Raw genomic sequence first — 27,017 nt, 5'->3', positions numbered from 1 at the left:
CTAATAAGTGTAAAGTTGTTTCTTTTGGACGTAAACAGGTCATATCTAACTTCACTTACCATATGCAATGTGACAGGCTCTCCACGGCGACTTCTTACAAGTATCTTGGCATCCACCTTACACCAGGGCTTTCCTGGTTTGATCACATCACTAACGTTTGTGCAAAAGCCTTCAAAACATTGGGGTATTTACGCCGAAACCTTCGTCGTTGTCCCACTAACATTCGCAAAATGTCTTACCTAACTTTCGTCCGCCCGCAACTTGAATATGCCTCATCTGTTTGGTCCCCTTCCGCTCAGTATCAAATTAACATGCTGGAAACAATCCAGAACAGAGCCACCCGTTACATTTCTAGAAACTATGACATCAATTCCAGTGTGACTCAGCTTAAACTCCATCATTCCCTCCAAGCATTAAATGTTCGTCGTCACGTGTCCTTGTTATGCCTATTTCATAAGTACGTCTACAGTAACAAAACATCGTCGTTGCACCTTCAACGCCCGCTCTACACGTCACGCAGATTACATAACCATCTCAGCTTCACTCGCATTTTTGGAAACACGAACGCGTTCAGCACATCCGCACTACCACAAGCCATCCGCATGTGGAATGATCTTCCCGACGATATCGCCTCTGATAGCAACCCCAACACGTTTCGGCAAAAAGTTCAGACGCATTTCCTTAATATTTCATCTTGACGTTCTTTTACTTCTTTTCCAAGGGTTTTTATGTTACGGAGTGTTCTTATATACTTCATCGCCATGTTTACGTATTGCTGACTTATTGCTTTGTTAATTTTTTTTTGTTATTACTAACCGACATTGTACCGTTTTTATTTTGAAGTTTACTTGCGATTTTTCACTGTAACCCCCCTTACTCAATGCCTTCTGGCCTGTAAGGTATTTTCAATAAATAAATAAATAAATCTTCGTCTGGTGAGGCTGAAGCGCAATCCGTGCGGGATGCTTGCACAGTGGTGGTGAAGCCCGCGTGGTCATTTGCCATCGCAGCATGATCAATTGCTGTCACCTGCTGCAGTGTGGCCAGGCATGTTGCCAAACACAGACCCCATGGTAGATTTAAGTAAACAAAAATGGCGGTACTTATGCTAGCACAGCAAAAGCAGACGTTTACAAATTTCGAGTGCGCATAACACGCATACAAGCATATTTTCGACAGTTAACCTTTGGCGGGAGGGTAAAATAAGGCCCGCACTGTGGTAGAAAGATTCGTTAGTGTGGGATCGCTGTCCAAAAACATTTCGTTGCCGCGAGATACGTAATACATGGGCTTCTAGCGTTCGCGGGTGATTCGGAAATATTTCGTACTCGCGGGGTTTCGTTATTGCGGATTTCGACTGTGCTAACACTCAATCTTTCATGGTTAACCTTTGAGTGTTTTTGCCATACAAGAATGGTGTGGTTTTCCGATCCGCAACATCTTTGCCATACAGGTACATTTTAGAGCCTAAGCTTGAATTTCATGCTGTAATGACAATGCATGTGCACTGGAACCAGCTGCCACATTCTAGAGCTTACATAAAAGTGTAAGAAATGATTGTCCTACCTTCTTGTCAAGATACCCAGAACAAATTTGTAGCGCCAGCGTGTCAATGCAGGGCACAGGGGCGGTGGAAGCTGTTTTTCACCTTTGTTGCTGTTCTTGGCTTGGTTATCACCACTAATACCCATAAGGTATTCTCGTTCATTATCGAGCTTACTCTGCTGAAGGCCAGCACAACTCGCCACTCCAAAAAATGAAAGTGACGCGTGCTATGTGTGAAGACCGAGATAAGGCACTTCTGCGCGTAAACCCGAGTTCAAAGAAATACCAAGCTCTAAAATACCAATGAATAATTTTCAATTAGTTTTGAGAAATGCTTAAAGAAAATAATTATTCCTGATACTATTCTTTTTTTTTACCACATTTTTTTTTCTGACTGAACACATTTTGTACCTTCAAAAATAGTAACAAAGTAATTTCACCATCTGCAAAAGTATTTTTTTTAAATTTTGATACCCCAAGGGCTAACTGGATACCCCAAGGGCTAACTGAAGTCATGCGAATTTGTCCACACTTATTGCTTGAGCACTAAATGCAAGAACATTGGCTAAAAGGTAAGAAATTTACAAGTGTCAACTAAATACCACTGAAAATCTAATACTTTTAAACAGCTCACTGAAAGCATAATAGCTCTTTTTGAATGCTTTCCCAAGACTCATTTCTGGTACCTTTGCAAATGTTTCCAAAGAGTGATTTGACTGCTCAGCCCTAGTGCTCTGTCAACTGTAGTAAAACCACATACTTAATCTCTTGCAAATGATAAAGCTACAGTGTATTATTTGAAAAGGCCTTTTGCATAAACGAGGCCATACCTGTACCCTGCTGTGGTATAAAAAAAAAACACACAACGGGGGAATGTGCCACATGTGTTATGCAACAAGCTAAGATTAGGGATGCAACCATTAATATTGCTGCAATATCAAGCCCTTGGAGCCCACTCTCAATTTCGTGTAAAGCTTGCTCATACTCGAAACAATGTTTTGTAGTCCATGCCAGGCTATTCTTTTGTACTATTAACATATTTCAAGCAACCAACAACCAACTCAAGCAGCTAATCACTCACACCAGCAAAATACCAAGCACCATTTTTTTTTTACATTCTATGATACATGTTGTTTATACTGAATAAAAGGCGTAGCTTGGAAAATGTTTCGCAGATGTTCTCCTAGCAAAGATGTCCGAGCATAATACGGGCTTTCCGAAATTAACGATGGAAATTTCACACCAAGGACTTAATTTAACAACACTGCCATCCCCCTTGTGAGAGTTGACTCAGAGAAAGAAATGAAGTAGTAAATACAAATCAGCATTACTCGCAAACAAGCTGAGTACCACAATATCAAAAGTGAGTAGCCCAAGCCGTTATCATTAACCAACACTGAATACAGAAAAAGATGAAATGGCCCTTGTTGAATACACTGAATAGATCAGAATGAAATGGTACAAACAGATTATCGTCCAGGACTAGGTCCAATGCACACAAATCGTGTTTTACAACTGACACTGATTCCACATCTTAATTACCTGAGGGAAGAAAGAGTCCCCGAGAGTATAAATACAAACACTGTAAGCTTGGTTTACAGTATTACTGATTGGTTCTAGAACTTCTTTTGCTGAGTCCTAGTCGTATGCATGTTCCATTATATTTATTAGTCCTTGCATTTGAAACATCGATAATTGCAGAGTTTTACATCCCAAAAGCGATGTGATATGATTATCAGGGAAACCGTAGTGAACAGCCCCTGGAAATTTCTCCGGCCTAGTATTCTTCAACAGAGCACTAACAAAAAATTTCACTTTTTTTTTATGGCAACAAGCAGCTAACAACCTACTTATCAAGGCTGGATTATGACCTATTATGTCAGCCGGCATAATAGGTAGCGGCTCATCCGGTGCGCTGTATACACTAGTTAACGGTCTATTGTTAAGCACCGCTTCAACTTCAGTGGTTATTGTTTCCACCTCTTCCCTAGCTAGCAAGTCTGGTTAGCAGTCTCTTTTTGATGACTCTTTCCTCATTGATGATTTCATGCTTCTTATTATCCTTTCATAAAAGCCTCCCCACCAAGGCACTTGTCCGGCGATAAACTTCCACTTTATCTCCTTGGTTGGCCCTTTTAGAGACTACTTGTAACTCCTTCAGCATACGGTAAAATTCTCTGTTGGGTTTCTTGAATGTCCTTGCGTTGTGACTATATATTGTGCTACATAAGCCTCTTCTCACTGTAAATCTTCTGAATAAACATACGAATGCTTCCGTTTTAAAGTTGTCAACAACTTCAAGATGTACAGCTTTTAATGTCGCACACACAAATACTGCGATGTACAGTTTTGTCATGCCTTTCACGGCGTCTTTTATAAGCATTGGGCCTGTAAATTGTACATCAGTCACTTCAAATGGTTGTCCCTGGTTTACTTTTGTCAGCAGGCAGGGGTGCTGTGTCTTGCTTAATTGGTTTAGCATCGAATCTTTGACACTTTTAAACATCCATGAACAACCTTCTTCACCAGCTGCCTTCCTTGGATTATGCAATATTTCATTCTAAGCTGCGACAGTGTTGCACTGAATCCTCCATGTAACGTAAGTTGATGCACATGTCGTACTAGCAGCTTTGTAGCGGCCGTCCACTTTGATAGCACAATTGGATGTTTTTCGTTCTATGTCAGTCCACTTTGAGACAGACGACCCTTGTGCGTTATTAGCCCTTGTTCATCTTCGAAAACTTCCTTACCACAAAGCAACATCCTTGTTGTTTTAGTCGTACCGCTCTTGTTGAGTATATGTTCTCGTATTTTTCATTGCTCCAATTTTATTATCACCGTCTCTGCATTCTTTAGTTCCTCAAAACGCCTATTGTCCGCTTCTTTTTTATAATATGTATGCATCTCAGAACCCAAGTAGTCACTCTGAGTAATCTTATGTAGGTTCGATACTTCTCTGCGTCGATCACGACCAGAATTGACGTGTATGTGCTAGTAGCATAACATTCACTACTCTGAGTGCCTTCTTCCGTTTCAGTCTGCCCTGCTTCGCTTTCCGTAAAAAGCCACTTTGGACCAAGCCACCCTAGGTCCGACTGTATCACAAAGCCTTTGCACTTACACCTCTGGTCATGAGATCAGATGGGTTCTCTTCACTTGCAATGTATTTCCACTCTGATAGCTTCGTTTTCTCTTTCATATCCTTCACCCTATTCTCTACAAAGATGTCTCATTTTTTCTTTCGTGTAGCCACCTACGAACAATGGTCGAGTCCGTCCAGTATCTTGTAGCATTTATATTCCTTTTAAGTACGCTTCTGAAGTATTCAGAAATGCGTGCAGACAGCAATGCAGCCATCAACTGAAGTCGTGGTAACGAGATTTGCTTCACTAGCACTATTCTTCCTTTTGCAATTAGTATTTCAGCCTCCTTTTCTCTCTCGCAGTGATTTATCAAACAGGCCCCTGTTCCGTATGCATATAGACTTGCATCTAAAAACAAGTGAAGTTCCGTGTGAATAGGCTTCCTCCTTGGCTTACATCAAACCCTCGTGGTACACTGAACTCTTGAATCGATTCTAGCTCTTCAATCCATCTCCTCCAAGTCTCCGTTTCATCATCTGGCAGTGAGTCGACCCAAGACGTTCCTTTTCTCCACATGTTTTGCATTTCTTGCTTGGCTGTCACCGTGATTGGAGTAAAAAGTCCCAGAGGATCATATACTCTTGCAGCAAGCTGTAACATTTGGTGCTTCGTTAGCACACCGCTAGTATCGATGTTTTTTATGTCAAACGATGGTAGGTAAAGCCTATCTTCCTTGAAGTTCCACCTGATGCCAAGGACCTTCATTTCGGTGGAAGCCCCATAGCTTGCATTTTCTTTTTGTTGTAATCCAGGCTCATTTTTGTTGAACTTTGAGAGTCATTGACGCCTCTTGAAAGATCTCATTTGATTCCCAGTAAAGTTTTTTTTGGCTTCCTTGGGTGATTCGGCACCCATTACGACGTCGGCATAGATGTTGCTTCTCAGCTGTTTAATAGTCTCCGGAAATTTCTCCAACTTGCTGAGGTGGTGCTGTACGGTTGCTGCAAGCAAGAAAGTACAGGGGGCAGTGCCAAACGTCACTCTTGACATTCTCCATGTTACGATCTTCGCATCGCTACCACTCGGAATTCGATCCCACCAAAGGAAATGCAGCGCATCTCTTTCTTCCTCATGTATTAAAATCTATAAGAATGCCTTCTCAATATCAGCTGTCACTGCAATGCGATGGTGTCGGAATTTCATCAAATATGTGCACGATATGATGGAAGTTATTAGTCATCAAACTTCAAATCCCCAGCAGACAATGGAAAGAATCATTCCCTTTAGAATTTCACCCACGCACTGACATGAGAGGCAGTTTTTCCATTCACCGCGCTCGTCTTGCAGTGACGTGCCGGACAACACGCCTCGCAATGGATGTGCAGCGCTCCTAGCGTCGTCTGCAATCGTTTTCACATGTTCATATTTAAAAAACAGAAATCCTTTTACAGCTAATGTAGCCACAAGCAAAACGTGGTGGACACGGGATGCGAAAAAAGTGCATTCGACCCAATGGTCAGGCAGACTGGAAAGAGAAATTTACTAGTGAAACCGACACGCGCTACATCTACCCTTAACTGCAGCAAGCACATCATTTTCAACGCTTGGTGGTGCTGACCTCGGTCCAAGCAAGCTGAGGCCACGCGTCAGAGCGTTTTAAGTTAAAGGTGTTGACGGCTCTACATTCAAAACTGGAGCAATGCTTTGATTACGAGAATGTATAATGCGAACAGCACGCCTCTGAATGCTCCCGGGATGTTTTCTTGGGATAATTCCGACGAGCACTCCATCCCACTGAAAAACCGCGTCACTACCTGTGGTGTGACTAGGGAAAGGGGGGGTGACATTCCTACGGCAATTCCAAGAAGGCCTTTTGTGCTCGTTCACCTTCACTGAAGAAGTTGGTCACTTGCCAACCTGCAATGAAAAACTGGACGGGTTCGGTGGGCGGGCACTCGACGAAGGCTAATGGCCGTCTGGGAAAGACCTTTTTTTCATCCGTCCATCGGAAAAAGACGTTCAACAAAGCGTACTGCAGGCCTTGGAAAATGCGCATTACGCTTCATTTTTGAAAACAGCCCGTTTACTGGTGTGCGAGCAGCACTTCAACGCAGTATCTAAAACTGCTTTCACCGACGCTTAACGGAACGAATCCGGAAACGCACGAGGTTCCGCCCGCTACAGGCCAAAATAATGCCACGGGTGACTTTTTCCGCTCTGGAGAACTCCCGAAAATAGGCCAGAAAAGGCGGGCACGAATCGATAACGGATAATTACCCGCCACAGAAGCAGCGACGGACACAGTGATTCCCGGGGGTCGCTTTAATGCTCTAGCGTGATTCGGTGCCGCACATTCGTGCGTTTCGTTTGCGTTCTACGTATGGGCTGCGCGTTCGCAGCAGCCGTAGAGACGTGGCCTGCCATTGCAAATGGCCAGCAGGCTGCTTCCGTACGGCCGACGCGTGACCGACCGCAGCAAGCAATCTCAACGGAATCGAGCCGGAACGGGGCCCACCACAACGCGAGTAAATAGCGGTCTGCGCTCAAACGAGTCGGTGATGATAATTTTAACAAGATCACGGCAGGCAGCGCACGTAACTAGGCCTAAACAACAAATTCGCTCAGCTTTTCCGACGCAAGTTGATACGCGGACACGGGGGGAACGTGACGAACAAGACGGGCGCCAGGTCTTGGTGTCCGTGTTTTAGTTTACGACGACGATTTCTCGCGGAATATGAACCAACACCAGAAGCAAAGGCTTTACTGAAACACACTACGCGTGAAAACGGCACATGGCTTCGTACAAGTAGAGTGTAGTACAAGTCAATCGCAAGAGGAAAACTTGGAAAACAGCAGCGTGCAGCTCAGTGAGACACGTAAAAATTAGCGCCTTACCGTACTCGTTGCTTTCAACGCATGACGCCAGCAGCTTCCGCGAAGCACTCGAACGATGCGACGCTCGGACCCGACCGAGAAGTGGGCTCGAAACGACGATGTCGAGCTAAGCCTAACAATCCTCGAGCGCGCGAGTAGGGAAAATATTTCGGCGACGCGCTGAACACGGCGATGAGGCCGCAACTAGCGCGTTGTACACAGTCAAAAGATGGGTATAAACTGCGTAAACGACATTTTCGAATGAATTTTTCGCCTACAGCGCAGTCACAAAACGACAACGAAGTCACCTGCGTGCAGAGCGTGCGTCAGCAACAAACAACTACCGCAGAGCCATCTGGCTGATCTAACGCCGTTACAAAAAGTACATCTCAACAAGCACAAAAATCAAACTTTTGTGAATACTTTATATTTTTATTACGTATTTATTTGTAATCGTTCGTTTCTTTAAATAGTTCAAAAAATAACTTTGAGAAGGCAGTGCTAGTTATGTTCTCGGAGTCGCATTTGCATTTCTCAAAGGCTACGCTTTTTTTTTTTTTTTGCTGCAAATTTAATTGACTGAATTGGTTGTTTTATATAAAAGTGTATAAATTTTTATTATATAATAAGTTTTAATGTTTTGATGTCTGACACCTTAATAACGTCAAAACCTTTTTGTCACCTTTTCATGCATAGTTTCGCTAATTTAGCGGTTTCGACGAACGTCGTCCAAAACGCTGGTATATGGGCCTCTTCGGCGTATTTTTTTCGCCGCAAGGCCTGCCGCCGTGCCATCCGCTTCATGTAATTTGCGCTAAGCCGAGTTTTTCTACGCGCTCTCGATTACGCCGATTATCACCGGCTACGTCTTCGTACGAACGTATTCAAAATGATGGGCGATCAGGAAGACTACGATGTTGAGGTGAGCCCGCACGACCTGGCCTCATCCGCGCCTGCAATATGTCTTGCTGTCTTCTCAACGGAATGCATGTCAAAAGCAGCCAATCTGGTGCCGGTTTCCCGTGAAAGCAAGCCGTGCCAAGTTTATCTGTGCGGTTCATTACACACCAAGGAGAAGTCGTTGAAAGATCCTTGACACTAATAGAGTTTATTCGTTAGTCTGATTCCGTCCCATAACCATGTGCAGTGAGTGCATGCTGCCGTCTGAAAGTCCGAAAACTCGCGTTCCACATCGTTTATTTTTTTTCTTTTTCATTGACAGTACGTCGATAACTACGGCTACCCGATCCACGATGGCGATCTTCATGGTGAGTTCAACGTTCCTTAAAAAATTCTTCCCCAGAACAAGTGGTCAAGTAATTAGGCACACACTGTGTGCCGGCAGAGTAGGCTGTATGGGTTGTTGCCGGCACTTCGCCTCTATTGGCTTGCCGGCAGCTGGTACAGTAGAAGCATGTAGAGGAATGCAGAGGCACACTTCAGGTTTGTCACAACCTGTGTTCTCCTGAGAATGACCACGATTGGCTGGTCTTGTGATTCAAATTTTGCGAAACAACCAGAAAGCATCTGCTGTATTGGCTCACTAAAAGCCTCCTTTAAAAGCATGTCGCTGTCCGGCGACGTATTTACCATAACTTGTACAATGTATGTAGCATAAAACGTGCTACTACAGTTGTTTGTTGCGTCAAGTACTCGGCACTCTGAATTTCGTGAACTGTTTGGTTGAGTACTTTAGTGGTTGCTTGTAGATCCCTGCACCCCCAAGGGGTTATATGAAATTTTCAGGCTACAATGCAGGAGGCTACAAGCTCACCGAGGCCATGCAGAGCACACTCGTGTTCCTCAAGAAGGCCATCCAGGAGAGAAACCTGTACGAGATTCAGAGCATCTACGAGAACAAGTAGGTCTTGCGTTGGCACTAAACACTCTCACCGAACGTGCGACTGAGAAGAGAGCGCGTTCAGAGTACGTGACATGGCAGTGCTGCATTTCTGGTATCATCAGCAGCAGCCCGACTACGTCCACTGCAGGACAAAGGCCTCACCCATGTTCCGCTAGTCAACTTAGTCCTGTGCTTTCTGCTGCCATTTTATACTCACTAACTTCTTAATCTCATCTGCCCACCTAGTTCTCTGTTTCCCCCTAACCCGCTTGCCTTCTCTAGGAATATAGTTAGTTAACCTTAATGACCAGCAGTTATCCTGTCTACATGCCCGGCCCATTTCCTCTTCTTGATTTAAACTATAATATCCTTAACCCCTGTTTATTCCCTGATCCTCTCTTCTTGTCTCTTAAGGTCACACCTATCATTTTCCTTTCCATAGCTCGCCTTTCGATTGTTCACTGCGTCGTCCTCAATGTAAGCTGTACCCTTTTTGTAAGTCTCCAGGTCTCTGCTCCATAGCTAATAAGTACCGGCAAGATGCAGCTGTTACAGTCGACTCCCGTTAATATGAAGTTCACGGGAACCGCAAAAAACTTCGAATTAAACGAACTTTGAATTATGCAAAAAGCACTAAAAACGGCACTTTTAATAGTTTAAAAGCGCGACAGTTTTGAGGAAAAATAGTCTGTCATCTTCTTCTGCTTGCCGAATCTGGCTGCGGCTAGCAAGTTTTGTAAGGAATACACGTGTCGAAGTGCTTCTTCGGCGTTGTGTTCTCCAACAAAAAACCGCTGCGCAAGAGCAAGACCCACAGCTACATCGGCAGCCCTCGGTGGTGGCTCATTTCCGATATCGTCGTCATCATCGTCATGTTCAGGAATGCAGTCATGGGGCCGAACCATCTGCACGATTTCGCTGTTCGTTAGTGGACTGCATGTTTCGACGTTGCTGTCCACAGCGACATACTCGTCAAAATGGACGTCACCGAGCGCGGCGCGAAAGCTACCGTCGTCGAGCTCATTTGTTTGCACTTCCACTGGCGCACAAGGATCCCCCGAGTTTTCCATGAAACCACAGGCCCGGAAACAATTGGCGATGGTTTCTTCTTTCACGCGGGTCCAAGCTCGCGCTAGCATGCTGATGGCACTAAGCAAACACACCTCGTATTGCGACGAGTTGTCCATGCACAAAAGCATGCGCTCGACGAGATGCTGCCTATACAATACCTTCACATTTTTTATTATGCCCTGGTCCATGGGCTGCAACACGGACGTCGTGTTTGCAGGCAGGTACACAAGACGGATGGCACTCAAGGCAGGTACGTTCATGTGGGCACTACATTGGTCCACAAGGAACAACACCTTACGGCTTGATTGCGCGAACTTGCGGTCGAGTTTGGTGGATCCAGTCCTTAAATATATCGGATGTCATCCACGCCTTTCTGTTCGAGGCATAATCCACAGGAAGTGTTTTCACGCCTTTAAAGCACCTAGGCTTGGCAGCCTTCCCGATCACAAGCAGGCGACACCGTTCTGTGCCAGTCATGTTCGCCGCGACTAGCACTGACACTCTCTCTTTGCTTCTTTTGCCTCCAGAACAGTCGTCGTCTTTAAATGTCAGGGTCTTGTCCGGTAGCAGCCGATAAAAAAGCGCAGTCTCGTCTGCATTAAAAATGTCTACCGGCTGGTATTCTTCGAGCTACTCGCGAAGCTTGCCCGCTTTCCATGTCAGGCACGTTTCCTCATCGACTGACGCCTTCTCCCCACACACGCTTTTAAAAATCAAGTCGTGGCGATGTTTGAAACGCGTAAGCCACCCATCTGAAGCAGCGAAGTCGTTGATGCCCAACATTTCAGCAAGCGATGACGCTTTTGCCGTGACGACTTCACCACTGAGAGGAAGTTCGTTGTTTCGTGCCTCTCTGATCCAAATTAGCAGTGCTTCCTCCAACTCGGGGTAGGCGCCGGTGCGCATCCGCTTCCGCAATGTCTTAAATTTTTCACTTTCAAACGCATCCAATATTAAGCGCTTATTATGAAAGTCGACAGCGTGTTAGGCTTAATGCCGTACTTTCTTGCAATGTCTTGTTTGGCGGTGCCTCCCTGGTCAACTTCCTTCAAGACTTCGACTTTCGTCGCTAGGTCTAGCGTTCGGTAAGGGCCACGAGTTGCCATTATCAAACGTACGTCACCACCACAACACTCAAAATCAGAAGCGCGGAAACACGTGTGGAATCAACCCAGCGCGCGGGTGACGCGGTGACACACTCGAGTCTCGACAAAAGTCAACTAAAGAGTCAGTCGATGCCGCCGATGCGATTCGCCAGTGTTAAAAAGATTGCCGCTTCAAGATCTGTGGCGCTGCGGACAGTAGTGTTGGCGAAGACACCCGCGCAGTTCGGCAGATGTTTTGGCATATGAAAAGTTCCCCATTTTACTGTAAAATTACGGTCGCGACGAGACTGTCGATTGAAAAAACTTCTAATTAACCAATATTGTGGGTTTTTAACTTCGAATTATCGAGCATTTTTTTCTATACGATTGCATGCAAAACTGATGGGACCACTTGCTCATTTCTAATTAACCGAAACTTCCAATTAAGCGACTTCGAATTACCGGGAGTCGAATGTATATACCTTCCTCTTGAGGGATAGTGGCAATCTACCTGTCAAGATTTTAAAGTGCTTGCCAAATGTTCTCCACCCCATTCTTATTCTTCTAGTTACTTCAATCTGGTATATAATTTATCTTGACAATAGAGCGACAGTTACAGAGTTTGGGATCTTGCATGTGCTTCAAGTAGTACGTCGTAATAACTTTTTCTATTACTCCAGTTCAAGTGGTACAGCAGCGCGTGGCTGATAATGATTTCGCTCGCTTGCAGCATCAACGTGTTTATTCAATTCGTTTACCAGAAAACAATCTGGAGGGACACCTGGGCAAAAAGCTGTCTCAGCAGATTGATGAAGGCCCAGGGTTATAAAATTATATCCATGAAAAATGTGAATGGGAGAACCTCTTCGATTGTTCGGGGTGCATTTTAGCATCGTATTGCGAGTATATTTCTTCTTGGAGCACTAAACAGTGCATTTGTGGTGGCGCACTGACCCAGTGCATCATGGACGCCATGTTTACTTTAAAGAAAAGTTGGTGCTGTCAAAGAAAAGGAAGGGAAGGCTTTCTTGTTAAGGGAACACTAACTGAATTGTACCTACGACATCCTGCAGCTGTTTGATTTTTGTAATAAGTAAAGCAGCGTTCATTTCAGCAAGGCGGATGAAGAACTTATCGGCAAACTATTCCTAGGAGCAGTAGTAGACCGGCATTTCAGTTCTGTAGCTTCCACAGAGTTGTCAAGAAATGTTGCCGAGTATAGAGAGAGGCAGTTTCACTTTAGCTTACGTTTGCTTGAGGTCTCAACTTGACGCAGAAAATAACAGCCTCGTTTAAAAGGGACTACAGTGTAGGTCCAATAGTTTGCATGGCATGCCTGTTGATGAGGCAGCAAAGATTGGTTAGTACGATTATCGAAATCAAAATAAAGAATCTCTAATTACCTTAGAGTAGTGATAGAAAAGCTAGGAAATGTACACAACAAGAGAGAAAAGATACACTTGGCACGTGGAGGGACTCACAAGAATTTGCTCAAGAAGTGCGGAGGAAGTACAGAAGTTCATAGGGGTGTCTAAATTGTGCATGTCTGAGCAGCATGTCTGAGTAAATTGTGCATGTCTAAATTGTGCATGTCTGAGTAAATTAAGGTGCATACAGTTAATGCCCGTAAGTCTTAGTACAAGCTGAAATGTGTCACTAATTTGCATGAAGTGTTAAAATAAGCGCGCAGTGGTGTTCTTTCCAGTGTCTATTAGGCAGGTAGTGGTGCTCTGGTCGGCGTCATTGCGAACAAAGACAAAATGCATGCTGGCATGCTCCACAAGTGAGAGCAGAGAATAAGCTGGGGACCCATCTTAGTAGGAAGCGCAGGCGCTATTACACAGAACACACAACACAAGCACTTCTGTGTTCTGCGTATTAGTGGCTGCGCTTCCTACCAAGATGGATGCATACCAACTGGCCCGATACAATTGTTTATTAAGCTGGGCAGCCTGGGAAGCAGTGCGACTAGCCACTTCAATGTCGCCGTTCTTCTTCATTACTGACAGCACTTCATACAGTACACTCGTTGAATGTAACCCGGTGGGAGCAGTTTTAGCTGGAGTTCCATTTGCCGAGAAATAAACAAAGGCGCATAATTCAAGTCTGAAATCAATCATACCTGCGGCAGCTTCGTTAGAACAGGAATTTCGTTAACCAAGAGTTTGCCGTGTTTTATGAGATTCTACACAGGGGCGTAGACATTTTTTTTTATCTCTCTTTGTCCCGGTGGGGGGAGAAGGGGAGGCACCTCCTTGATCAGAAGTAGGGGCCGGGCTGGCAAGTGGTAATGTTGTGCTATGTATGGCAGGACAAAATATTTCAGACAGAGCCAGAAGTTCTGCATGCCAAAACGATTTAGTTATAAGGCTGGCCATAGTGGGAGAGACTGGATGACTTTTCACCAACTAGGGGTTTTCTTCGATGTCCACCTACATTTAAGCACATGGGTGTTCTTGCCGTTAACGGAGTCGCGGCCACCATTGCTCCAAATCAAATCTGCATCTTTCAGCCTAGAAGTGCGAAACTTTAGCTACGAAGCTATCAAGGCGGGTACCACACCCGCTGGTTGCAAGATAAAGGCAGACATAAATTAAGACCATTTCCTTAAAATTCGAAAGAGCATCTGGACGTAGCTCATTAGGTACTTCCATATGATAGGATCAGCTTATTACTGAACACTGACTTTAACCGAGAGTGAATGTGGAATGATGGAGCTTCCTAACTGTCTTTTGAATTGCCAGTTTGTCGGGTTGCGTTTCTTTATGTAACTGGCGAAACAACTTGCCATTGCAGCCTCGCCAAGCTGATGGAACAGCACAGCAAGGTGATGCCGCCACCAAACTCCAAAGAAATGGCCCTCATCTTAGATGGTAAGCAAGCTTTTTGTCTGTGCAGCACATTGTCACATGGATGGGTGTAAAAGAGAGGTCTGAGAGAACGAACGTTGCGTCCCTTCTGTGTACAAAACTTTGCCACCCTTTGTGAGTACAACGAAACTTTGCAATAATGAAGTTGCTTTCAGCACGACAGTGCCCGCGTCGTACATGAGTATTCAGTCAATCGCACACTCTGTGTGTGTGATCGCTGAGTGGGTGTGGTCGAGTGCCAGGAACAAGCAGAAGTGGATCAGTAGTATAAATGTCATTTCGGCTTTTTCATACTTGTAGAGCATGGCACTTTCAGCTGGCTAGCTGATTTTTCACTGTGTGACATGTTTCTTTAGTGGCCTCTTTCGTCACTGTGGTATGGGTTTTAGGGCATATGTAGTTTGAACGTTATGCTTGTTGTAGTGCAAGGTGTGTGGCTTTGTTACTGAACCTCAAGGTCTGTTCTCGTTCTTGACAGATCACATCTTCATGATTCTGTACAAGGAGTTGTACTACCGCCAGATCTACGCTCGGGTGAGTGTGGAGATCTCGCACGAGCTGTGTGCTTTAACAAATGTATTAAGCTAGAAAAGCAGTCGGCGTCTATTCATATGGTGGTAGTCCTGGTTGTAATTTTAGTTAATTGACCTACCTTTAACCATGCAACTCTGGTGATACTGTAATTGCAGCATGTGGAGTAATTGAACACGAAAGTATTTGCTTGGCATCATTACTTGTGAGCGTAGAAAATGAGCATACTGTAGGCACATATGACACTGGAGCTAAATATTTACAATAAAAACCCTCTTGGATTTTCGAAAATGAAGCTTTGCAGTTGATGAAGATTCCTTAAACAGCAACTGCCTTCTGCCCTATCGAACATAAATGGTTGTTGCTCGTGGCGCATTTGATCTAATAGAATATTTAATAAGGCCTCATTGAGTTTGTTAATTGCATTGCTGCCAACTAAGCCATTGTATGGCTGATGAATCGATTGGTGTGATATTTATTTTACTTTAATGATGAGCTCTAAGTAGCATTTGGTGATTTGTAACAATTAGCACCAGAATTTGTGGTGCATCAGTTGCAATCTTTGCTTATAATCTCTCAATGGTATAGGAGTGTTGCACGTGACGTCATCCGCTTGAGGCGCTAGCAGCGTTTGCCTCTACCGCTGTGTCAGTGGCCTTGGGCTCTGGGCGCGCCACAAGCGGTGAGCAGCAGTGAGAGGTTGTGTGTGTGCCGCTACATATGGCACCAACGTGGTGAAATGCGATTGAGTACTTACACGCGTGACTACCGGGGTCCAGCGCAACTTCGCCACAAACATAAGGTTTATCTTTGCGGTAGATATCGATTCGCTCCACGTCAGCAGCGATGAAGCTGTGTCTGATGTGAAACCTTATTTCCACATTGAGCTCACGGAGATGGAGGACCACTGTTGGCAGCACAAGCTTAAAGCATATAAATAATGGACGCGGACACCCACAACTATGTGACTAGTGGATGGGTCCAACAGCACCGAGTTAGAGACCTCGGAGATGGCTGCCACGTCGTCGTCTTGCTTGGACGAATAATTTTTGTCACCGCGGTGGTGTCGCTTCACGAATTCTTTGTATGGGAGGGCTTCACCGTTTGCAAGACATTTGGTATAGTTTGTTTGTGGTTGAGCTCAAGCCGCTTGGGATCAAAAATGCTCTTTGCTGCAGGGTCCAACGACACGTGTCGGGCAATTGCGCACCCAGAGATCATATACGCATACCTGCCAAATCTTCCGGTTTTCCCATACAATGTACGAATTTCGACCGCACCTACAACTTTACGAATCCTGCTGAAATTTTATGAAAAATATTTCATTTCCCAAAAAAACCTAATTAGTAAAATAGCGTAGCCTTCACTATTGGCTATAGCGCATTGCCATAGTTAGGGGGATGGGGAGTGTTTATGCTTAGAAGAAGGAAGAGAAGAGAAAAGTGAGCCCCGTAACTGTCTCCACCAGGTGCGACACCTCAACAGTAGCCCACAAGGGATAGGTGTGAGGAGGGATTAAAAGGATAGGAATAAAGGTGTAGAGAAAGAGAGATGAGATAAGCCAGTGAGCGAAGACATATCGAGGGGATAAAAGAGATAGGAAAAATGGAAACATGGTAACACGAGTCCGAGGACGGGGCACCACTTGCGAGAGCTCTTGTCGGCGTCGGGAGATGGCGTAGAGCGAATCCAGTAGGTCAGAGCTACGCTGTCGATGATCGGCGTCAGGAGATGGCGAAGGGCAAGCCCAGTCGGCCAGAGCTACGCTGACGTCGGAGATCGCGAGGGCACAACCGGTCGGCACGAAATCCAGCGAGCGAGTACCCCCGTAGTTAAGCCCGAAACATATTCGGCGTTTCTGCCAGTGTTTTCCTGGAACCGCTTTCCTCAGCGTCATCGCGTCAACGCCGTCACAGAGTGTGTCAAAAAGAATGAACCCGAGACCCACAACGCAGTGTGCAGTGTCCGTCAATGCAGCAACAAGAAATAATCCTGAAAACCGTTTCATGTCTTATTTGCAGTTCTGAGGTGATAAAAACAAATCACAGTACCACCGAAAAGTTTTTTTTTTTACTTCTAGCGCCAGCTGTTGAGAATAGGAAGAACCAGAAACTCGCACTATACGGCCCCTGAGCTTGGAAGTTGTACATCTTTGGGGCCACATATTCAGCCGTTACACTCAGACCTGCTAGGCCTACCGATTATTACTTGAGTATGGTGCTCGAAAATGGTTCGAAGAAATCCAGAGTGCTTCCTGTCAGAGCTTCTGAGGAACAAGCTAAGTCAAATACAAGCATCAGTTGAGAATTTTCAGGTCACACAGAGCACTGCGACGACTTAATAGATCTGAGGCAGGTGGCAGTTATTTTGACAGCAGCAAACAACGATGCTGTTACGTATCATAAATTGCTGGCAGCTGTGCGGTGATTGGTTCTCCATTTGTCGACTTGCTACCGGCGTCGGCATTGGCGCTGCAGATATCTGAATCATCCAGAAGTGGACGCTTTGGCCACCGTCACCGGCAGCGTTGACGCTGAGTGACGCCAGCGTACGAAACATCGGAAAAACGCTGCATATGTTTCGAGCTTTAGTCGCAGAGGCCACAAAAAAAGGTGACACCAGGAGAGAACAATATCTATTGGTGTTATCATCACACACCTGCCAAATCTCCCGCACTGTGCGGGAGACTCCCAGACTTCGACAGTTTCTTCCGTTTGCACGGATGCCATGAAGATCTCTCTAAAATTGAAATTTGTGTGCAAGATCTGGCGGCATTAACAAAAATGCAGGTCAGTCCATTGCGGGCTTTTTGTGACCCCACCATATTTTATTTTAAACGATTTTGAGAGGCATTCTCAGTGATGCAAAACTGCGTCAAATACGAACTCGTGAAATTCTCCAGCCAAAGTCGTTTCCATTGGGCTGAAATTCGAATGTTCCGAACACTTTTCCTAATTGCGGCGTGTGATATGAACTTAAGTACCGAAATCGTTGAATGAAGGCCGATCGAGAGCAGCGTGCTCGAAGCTTTAGAAGTATGTGTGCGAACAGTGCACGCATTGTTTCTTCAGTGCGCGTGGTTGTCGTTGTCACAACCGCTGTAGACGAAACTGCGGTCGATCGACACGATCATGTATGGCGACGGCGTTACTGACAGAACTCCGACAGTGTGCGGCGGCCTACGCTCAACCAGTCAAAGCAACCCTGCTTTCCGCCAACTCTGTGGACAACTGTGTTGCGATCATAGATAGCATAAAACAACTCGGTTTTGAAGGCATGTGGATTAAAGATGAAGCTACCGTTTGCGCAACGGCGGTGCACAAAACCACGGTCGCGGCAATGCGATAGCGATCTACAAGCTCCGAGTGCACGTGGTTGATGCAGCGGTAGATTAAAGGCGGTAAAAACTGTAGGGGTGCTGACACCCTTTGTAAAGTTGTTTGCGCCGCGTGGCGCGCGTCTCGCACAGAAGCCGTATTTCGGGGGTGACAACCGCCAGACGACAGATTGCGCTGTGTTTGCATTGAGTACCACTGTTGGTAGAGTGGTAGTGCCGGCGGTGACCCCTGGCGGAAGGCACGCCTTGGTGGCGGGCGAGAGTTGAGCGAGTCTCTTCGGCGCGTGGTGGTTGCCGCGAACGGTTGTCTCTTGCGGTGGGTCTGCCATGGACGGCACCGCGGGCTGCCGACGGTAGGCCCACGTGGTGAGTGAAGCGTTGGCGACGCCGCGTTTTGTGTGTTTGGTGTGTTACTGTGTTATGTTGTTTGTATGTTAGCGTGCTAATTACAATTTATGTATCATCCAGCGGACGATATCGTCGTTGTAAATTAGTTAAATAAATGTATGTTCTTTTGGTTTGTACCGACCGTGTCTGCTGTGTCTGTTCACTTCAAGAGCATGGCGGAAGCCTCGCTCGCCAATTCGAGACCCCACAAAACCTAAAAAAGGCTAGAAGCGTTTTGGCATTCCTGTCCAAAGAATCTAGTTGCGAGCAAAACCAAAGCTTTGACCCGCGCTTTCGCAACAGCCAGCTGTTGCGAAAGCGCGGGTCTGTTCACGTGTGGAGACATAGGCAAGTTGTTTTGACGGGAATCGATTTTTTCGCTTGTTGTTTTGATGGCGCAAAATTTCGATAGCATTCGCGCTCCCCCTCTAACCTTAGTGGGAAACCCTACCCTCATGTGTTCAGCGAGTCCAAGCCATTATGAGATCGCAACGCCGATGTTTGCACTTGTGTTTGGGACTTTTCCCCCCCCCCTCCTCTTGTTTTTCGCGGTTTTTTTTTTTCTTCTTTTTTTTCTTTTGGTGCTAGAAATGGGAAAAGGGAATTTAGCGTGTTGTTTTTGACTTAGGCGGCAAAGCATGATTATGCTTTTGGCTAAAAGCAAATTCATCACAATTACAAATTTAAATAAAGTTGGTAACCCCCTCCGCTCCCCTTTCCCCACTCCAAGGTTTTACGAATATTTTTGTTGCCAGGTTGGCAGGAATGCATACAGTCTGGATTGTAGCTGATTGGCGTTAATGTGATGTCACCGTTTATGTGCTTAGCTGACCATTCTCTTAAACAGTCAGCGATGCAGTGCGCTCTCGTCAACGAGAAGACACTGTGTTGCTGACTGTTTACTATCGCACTGAAATCAGTAACATGCCGCACCTACCCGAATGATACCGCTGATAAGCAGCGATTGCGCATGGAGTGCGTGCACTTGTCTCCTGCTGTGTAAAGAAATCTTCATAACACGTCGCGAAAACCTAAGTTTTTCACCACAAAAGCAGACCCCTATGATGTTGCGTAGGTTCTAAACACTTACCGGAAATGAAATGTTTAACGCACATGCAGTATAGTGTGTGGCTGAGCCATACAAACCTTTACGTTTGGTTTACTATCACTTTAGGTAAGAAGGGTAAAAAAGCCGACATCAGACGTTTCCTCATGACCAGGCTTTTTACTTGAATGGTTGGGGCAACCGAATATGTACAGTTCACCATTACTATCATAAGAATCTCGCATGGGCGTCTGTGCGAGATTCCTCACTGACACCCGTAAGTGTACATACTGCGACTACGGTGGCTGCCACCGTAGTCGGTGGCTGCCGGGAGAGAGCACAAAGATTGATATGCTGCCTCTTCGACGTTGGCGCCATCTCGTGGGCCACGCCCCTGTGCAACCCTCCTATATCAAAACGTTCTAAGTGCGATTGCGAAATAGAACATGGTAATTTTATAATTAAGACTTCACCCTGTGTATGTGTGTGCATATCTTTTTCTCTTGTTGTCTCTGTTGATTGCAGGGGTCCCCGAAGATTGACGAGAGATTTGAGTCGTACTACAACTACTGTGCCCTCTTCAATTACATATTGAGTGAGTTTCTGTTGTTTTATGTGTAGAGCACTTCAAAGGGCGTGGTTGTCGTATGCTGTCATTGTCGCTCAGCATAACGCTCTATGTGTAGCGTACCGAGTGCACGCTCGGGCTACGGAGGAGGCTTGATGATGATCACTTTGTAGCGTACATGTATCCCGAAGGAGTACGGCCACTAGCGTGGGTTCGGTCTTAGCGAGCAATAGGGCCGCTTTCACCGACGCCTAGTGTGGCTAACGCCGCTGCACACGCGTGTTCAGACAGCCAAGGTGTTGAGCGCAGCGTGGCAAGTACACAGTACTGCTCCCAAAGAATTTGCAACGCTTTATTGCCTGCAGCAATACCAAAAACGCAGTACAGCGCCCTTTGCAAAAAGCAACGGGAAAGCAAACGAGGCTTATCCGTACCACGGGCGTAAAGTACAACGCAAAGGGTGCCGCAAGGGAGTCTTTATGGGCAAAATGGATTCGCGGGGACACGCCACTGAGGGAAACGGGCCCTCACAACTATGCTGCGCGCTCTCACGATCAGGGACATAAGGGCCAGATCGCTCGAGCGAGGGCACACTCTGTTCGTGTTGGCTTCGAAAGACACTGATTGGCGTAGTACGACCACACGCAAACACGCCCTTCGTCTTAGCGTTTGGAAGGAGCAACGAAAAGTAAGCGGTCGCTGCGGGCGCAAGGCGCTGTTCGCGAGTCCAAGCGAGCTCCAAACAAAGGGAGCCAACGACGGGAAAGAAATGTGTGCTCACTCTTCGTTTCCTGGAGAGTTTCTGGCTGACTCCCGAACGCGCGTGCGATGCGTAGCGAGAAACTCGAGCGCAGCGCCACAGTCGACATCCGGGTGAGAGGGGTCAACATCTCTCCCCCGATGGCTACGGACTGTGCAGGAGGGGAGAGTTATGCTAGGACACGCGAATTGCACAAATAGGCGAAAAAGTGCGCACAGTGGCAGGGGACTAGCCTCAATTCTTACAACTAATCGTTAGCAAAAAAACAAGTGCACCTTGGCATGACGCATAAGAAAAAAAAAAGAAAAGAAAGATAAAGCAATCACGAAATAGAGAGAGACACCAAAATAAGGCGATAAATTAGAAATGGGAAAATTATGTTAAAAGAGGAGAAGAAATAAATTGAGAAAAAAATCGAACAGGTGAAAAAGAGAGAAGGAAAATATTACTAAAAAGAAACGAAGGCGGCCCAGCTCTCTAGTTCCCTCAGGCTTTGCCACCCCTGGTGTCAAGCTGCCTTATTTTTATTTTTATTTTTTCCCTTCGTGTGGAATGGCGGTAGGAACAGCAGTAAACTGGAATGCCAGGAAGTACTGTATTTGGGTTTGGGCAAAGTAAATTTGCTATTACTCTGAAACCTCGATACAACAAACCCTGATATAATGAAATATTTGTTATAACAAAGTAAACAGTCTTGAAATATAGTGTTAGGAATAAACCTTTATAACGATTTTTTTAGATATTTTGGAACTTGTTTTTGTGTAAGATGCAACTTTCTTATAATCAGGTTTGAGTGTATAACTTTGTTTAATAATTGGTTATTCCAAATTAGTCAGGTTTGGTTGCAGCCATTACATGAGTCTGTGTATAGTTCCTGTAGGTCATTTTACGCCTGTTGTACTTGGCAAGACATGATCGAAAAGCTATAGTTGCTGTATTTTGTGCGCATAACCCGACTCTGCATATAACCCGCCGCCCCAACAAGAATCATCGGAAATGTGACAAATGTTGCCACATGTTGCCTTATTTGTTTTAGTGTAAAGAAGTGTGGTGAAGCCAACTTGTGCAGCAAAATTTGCGTTTATTTGTGCCACAACTTCAGCTCAATATTTTCTCTACACACTCAAACCAAGAAATAACGCACCACGATATAAAAAATATAGGTTATAACAAAGTGAATGAAAAATAGCTTTGTCATAGATATAGTGCTAAAAGTACATGTGTTTAGCAAATTTTTGGAAATAACGAAGTATTTTTGTGGCAGGTGTGACTTTGTTATAGAGAGGTTTGAGATAATTTTGCTTTCGGCCCAAACATGGGTACGACCCGCAACTACGACATTGTTGTTCCTTAAGACCCAAATAAAATTTGTTGACTGACGGACTGCGTAGGTTATGCAGAAAAAAAAAATGCGGTAATGCCAGAGCCATTCTAAACACACACTGGAAGTATGGCACCTTACTTCAACACCACGAAGAAAATGAAAAATGCTAGTTCCAATTCGTTTTAGAGCCATGGAGATCTCGTTTACAACAAACCGTGCTGTTGATATCCTAAAGTAAGCGATGCAGTTTCCAGCCACGAGTCACGTCCACCAGGTATCTCGCTGTAGATGCTTGGCGTTCTAAACGTGGGAAAGCAACATCTATTGTGTACCAGCAGTGCCACGGCTTACTTTTGTGGGCAGTGTCACGTGTTGGTGTCGTAGTCACTGCTAGGAACTGGCGACTGGTTACCTTGCTCAACCATTTGCTTCCTCGACGTAGTGACTGACATTTGAGAAGAGCAACATGTACCCACTTTGCTAACGGGTATGTCTGAATTTAGTTTGCCGGTTACTCTGGACGTTACCACCTGTTTTACCAGCCGGTGTAACTATCCTCACCGATGCAGTGTCCTTGCTTCAGGAAGTGCTGCATTTAGGTTTGGGTAAGGTAAATATTATAAAATTCGCTGTATATAAACTTATATAGAAAATAAATTTGGTGCACCAAACTTTATATAATATACTTCTATTCTATGTTTGAATTTTTGAACACTACGCAGCACTACTCGTCTCGACATGAAATTTCATTTTTTGCACACCCCTAATGTTTAGTTATCTTGGTGATTGTTACATTAGTTATCATTTAATTAACAATTCAGAGCAAACAAGAAATGCAGCTGTGGCCAAGCACGGCTAGACTACAGAGGAGTTGCATTGTGCATGCAAAGTCTCATCTCTAGTTTAGCCATGGCTCTAGTTTGTTGGCCTCTCGTCACGGCATGCGCCGCCGATGGTTCTTCATGCTCTCGCAGTGCGTGGGCAGACACATAACGGCTTTTTACCCGATTGGAACTTGCAGCACTGACACACTAAACGATGTCGATGTCTGTGATGTCGCAGTTACCTGCAGGCACGGATGTTTTAGTGCGGAATTCGAAAGTAAAACCCTGACCTTCGCATTTTTATTGTAACAGTAAACATGTGATACAAAATTGAGGACAGAATTTTGTAACCATTCGCAAGTCTAAACAGATTCAGCGTCATTCCTTGTTGTCATTTTAAAGGGTCCTAGGTGTTAATAAGTAACTTAGAGCCATCTGCTATTGTTTCTTGGTTCATCCACCAAGCTGTGTTGCATTGTTCTATTCCATAATCTAGAAGACCAAGTTTGGGCAGATATTTTTAGCTGTTTTACTATTAGGCAAGCTATGGTAGTTATAAAGTCGCCGACCGATTTTTCGGACCTGGCGGGGACCGAAAAAAAGTACGAAAAATCGAACAGTCCGAAAAATTCGTTTTCGCCAAAAATCTGAAGTTTATTGCATCAAGCAGGTTTAAAAAAGTCCTTGATGCTGCCTTGCCTCAAACTACGCTTGGAGGCAATTTGGTTTGCCCGTATTTGCGCCAAGGTGACATCGTCGCCGTAAACGCTCGACAAAATTGTCACCGCGTTGGCGATCTCCGACGGCTGCGGGCGGTCGTCGTTGTCATCCGACGACAACGACGACCGCCATCCGACGTCGACCGACATCCAGCGACATCTAGCTGCGAACGTCCACTCTCTATTAGCTTGATTATGGCAGCTTTCTTCTCCATCGTCAGGGTCGTATACTTCCCACGCTTCTTCACACCACCTGGCTCCCGCGATGGCACAGATAGCGGAGCCATGGCACCGAGAACACAAAATTCGATGCCGCAAATAGCCGCTGCGAAGCACACAACGTCTCGACGCTGCGCGACACAACACGTGCAGAATGGCGACTGAAAAAAGCTGCAACGACAATAAAAGAATCCTTCTTTCGCCTCCTCCCCGTGCGATGTGATGACGATAGTGCTGACTAGAGTGTACTAGAATGGGGGAGTGGGTCCACTGAAGGCTCCACGCTGAGGCGTTTTTTTCGGAAAATCCAGGTGGCGCTACCATCGCCTTCACCTGAAGACTTAGCCGTGGTTGCCATGGTTACAAGTCCCCTTTGCCACGCGGTTCGCGACGGGTGGGTAGTCTGATAGTTCGCGCGGTTCGCGTGCTGCTCGCGCGTCTGGCGCAGTCTCGCAGCGTTGTTGCTTCGTTCGTGCGTGCGTGGCCGTGAACGGCGTCGCACCGTGCTTCCGCGCCAGTTCAACAAAATCTAAATGTTTATATTGCGAAACGCCCTGCTCGTATAGGTAGTCACGCACGCAAGTACCGTGATTTCCACGGTAATTGTTTACAATCAAGAGCGTAAGTTGAATTTGGCTTTTGCGAAAACGTACGCATCGAAAGTGTAATATGAGCATTAACTGCGATGCTTTTAAAAATGTCAATATAACTGGGATATATAAGTAAGTTTGCGTTTGGTGCAAATTTAGACTCACGGCAGCAAATTGAATATGATGCAAGACTAAAGTTACCAGCTGTTATCACGAGAATTAAAGCTAAAGTATGCGAACCCTTCTGCAAATTTGCAGCTATTCGTTAGGGACGCGTGATATTATTGAAAAACTGAACCAGTCCTGTTGCGATTACGTGAGGGTGTTGGCAAAGGAAGTTTAGTCACATCGGACGGCAACTGTGCTATTCGTAGGAAATGACTTATAGGGCGGACGCACGTCCGTCGCGGTGGTTTTATGATGAGTTTTTGTTCGGCATCTAGTGCTGGTATACGTTGTAGGTATTAATGAAATATGTTATATTTTACCTTTTCTCTTCGTGCCTGCGGTACGTGTCCATGCAAACATTTGTTCGAAACATGAACGTGTTTTCACCTATAGATAGGAAGTCTGAAAGACACCAATAAAGAAGTGATATGCGCAAAATATTTTATTTTAAATTGACTGCGCAAGCTTTTCGCATAAATATAAAAAACAAAATAAATATCATCGAAAGACTTCGACACCGTCGCTCAAGGAACGTCAGGCTCTATGTTGTCCTGCTAAGCTTTAAGTGTTTTGCTCTCGCTCGTTTCGAAGCGTTTTCCCTGTTCATTCCCTTCACTAAGAAGTGAAGGCGAGTGAGCACGTAGAACGAAACGAGCTTTGTGCTCACTGCATCTTTGTGGTCTGGACAGCCGACCGCTTTCGAGTTCAGAAAATTAGTTTTCACCAATGAAAGGATGTCAGAGATGCTATCTGTGTGCAACATGGAAACACTGAAACATTCAGTAAACAAGTTTTCAAGTGAGGCAATGAAATCATACAGCTGTCGTGAGGGGTACAGAAGTCCACCCCAGTCGCATTGCTCCGTGAATTGCGAAGGGAGCTGTTCAGCAACCGCGACAGCTTTCTCAAACAGAAGCACTTCTTTGCATTGTACGCATGCCAACTTCAATACACACTTTCTGGCCACGTACCCTGCTGTGTAGTAAATGAGTCTCGAGTCACTCTTCTCCAAAGTCACATCGATGTGGTCAGCAAACTTTTCTGGCATCGTGGCAATCGTGCTTTCGACCTCGCCAAGTTTTCCCTGTGATATAAGATCATCAATTTTTTTGTGCGTGACCTTTAGACCCTGTCTGTCATGCACAGTGACAAGAGCGTTTATCATGTCAGGGTTTGCGTTTGCGCTGTCCACACTGTGCGCCAAGTTATAAAAGGACAAGCAGTTGACGGTTATTAGAAACTCATCCGGAGAGGGGTGCGCGTTGCAGCCACTTGACTGGCGAACGATGCCGAAGAAATGTTCCACGGGATCGGTGCTAAGTCGAGATGTCATGAGATATTTGAATCCAACGCTCTCTGTCAGGTACTTCAGCAATGAAAGGGTATTTGCTATAGTGACCCTAAAACCTATGGCAGTGGACTCGCTGAGAAAGTGCCGCTTGTTGTCACTGAATGATTCCCAGTCATTCAGGAAGTCCAGAAAATTGGACAGGAATGCCACGTCTGTAGAAGCTGGTCTCAGCGCTTCGGCCCGAAACCTGGAAGTCATCACGGTGATCAGTCGTTGGATCTTCCTGCAAAATAAACAAAAAGAATGTATGTCAGAAGAGCACTCATCATGCGTTTGAGATGTTTACGATTACACTTAATTCATTTGGAACGTAGGCGCAACTCACGAGAAGAACAGCTGAGTTGCCTCGATGCTGCCACACCTTCTCTCGATGTCCTCCTTGTAGAAGGCCAGGCCCCGTAGGACATATGGACCGAATAGTTGGAAGGCGAAAGGGGTTCTCATCTTCTCAAATGAGTTTGGTTCCAGATGCGTCTCGGTCAAATTGGGCATAACTTTCAGTGTCCTAACACTTCTGTCTAGAAGGTACGCCTCCCGAACCGGATGCACAGACACCTAGAAATATAGGTTGAGGTAATGCAATGTATGCAAAAAACACAATCTTTGTAAAATGTCAACCATGAATCTATACGTACCAATCCGTCTGGTGTTGCAAAGCCTTTCTGGAGAAGACCATTCCTGAGGCATTTTAGCAGATGCGGGAAATCGGAGATAAAGTGCAATTTCCTCATCTCGTCGACAGGATGCTGTATGGCGCCATTTATTTTCTTCGATGACGCCGACACCCCCGCTAGCTTCCACATTTTTCGATTCCAGGGGGCTC

At 45.4% G+C, this 27,017-nt stretch overlaps 2 protein-coding genes across 6 annotated transcripts in view; one reads left to right on the top strand and one right to left on the bottom strand.

Moving 5' to 3' along the window:
• The window catches only part of snama (something that sticks like glue), a 154,488-nt gene extending 146,645 nt beyond the window's left edge, over nt 1-7,843 (bottom strand). For all 4 annotated transcript variants that reach the window (XM_037431400.2, XM_037431404.2, XM_037431401.2 and 1 more), the window contains exon 1: nt 7,524-7,843. The gene's annotated coding sequence lies outside the window, so the exon portion shown is untranslated. The remainder of the gene's footprint in view (nt 1-7,523) is intronic.
• Nucleotides 7,844-8,251: 408 nt separating this feature from the next.
• The window catches only part of eIF3l (eukaryotic translation initiation factor 3 subunit l), a 49,298-nt gene continuing 30,532 nt past the window's right edge, over nt 8,252-27,017 (top strand). The window contains exons 1-6 of one of the 2 annotated variants that reach the window (XM_037431500.2): nt 8,252-8,424; nt 8,725-8,770; nt 9,261-9,363; nt 14,298-14,374; nt 14,850-14,905; nt 20,197-20,266. In XM_037431500.2, coding sequence (XP_037287397.1) covers nt 8,392-8,424; nt 8,725-8,770; nt 9,261-9,363; nt 14,298-14,374; nt 14,850-14,905; nt 20,197-20,266 — 385 coding nt within the window. In that variant the 5' untranslated portion in view covers nt 8,252-8,391. Of the gene's footprint in view, nt 8,425-8,724; nt 8,771-9,248; nt 9,364-14,297; nt 14,375-14,849; nt 14,906-20,196; nt 20,267-27,017 lie in introns of both variants that reach the window. The other variant, XM_037431499.2, reaches the window with a different exon arrangement.

Source organism: Rhipicephalus microplus, chromosome 7, assembly GCF_043290135.1.
Source record: "Rhipicephalus microplus isolate Deutch F79 chromosome 7, USDA_Rmic, whole genome shotgun sequence".
Taxonomy (NCBI): domain Eukaryota; kingdom Metazoa; phylum Arthropoda; class Arachnida; order Ixodida; family Ixodidae; genus Rhipicephalus; species Rhipicephalus microplus.
Note: the sequence above shows the minus strand (reverse complement) of the source record. Positions and strands in the feature narration are given on the sequence as shown.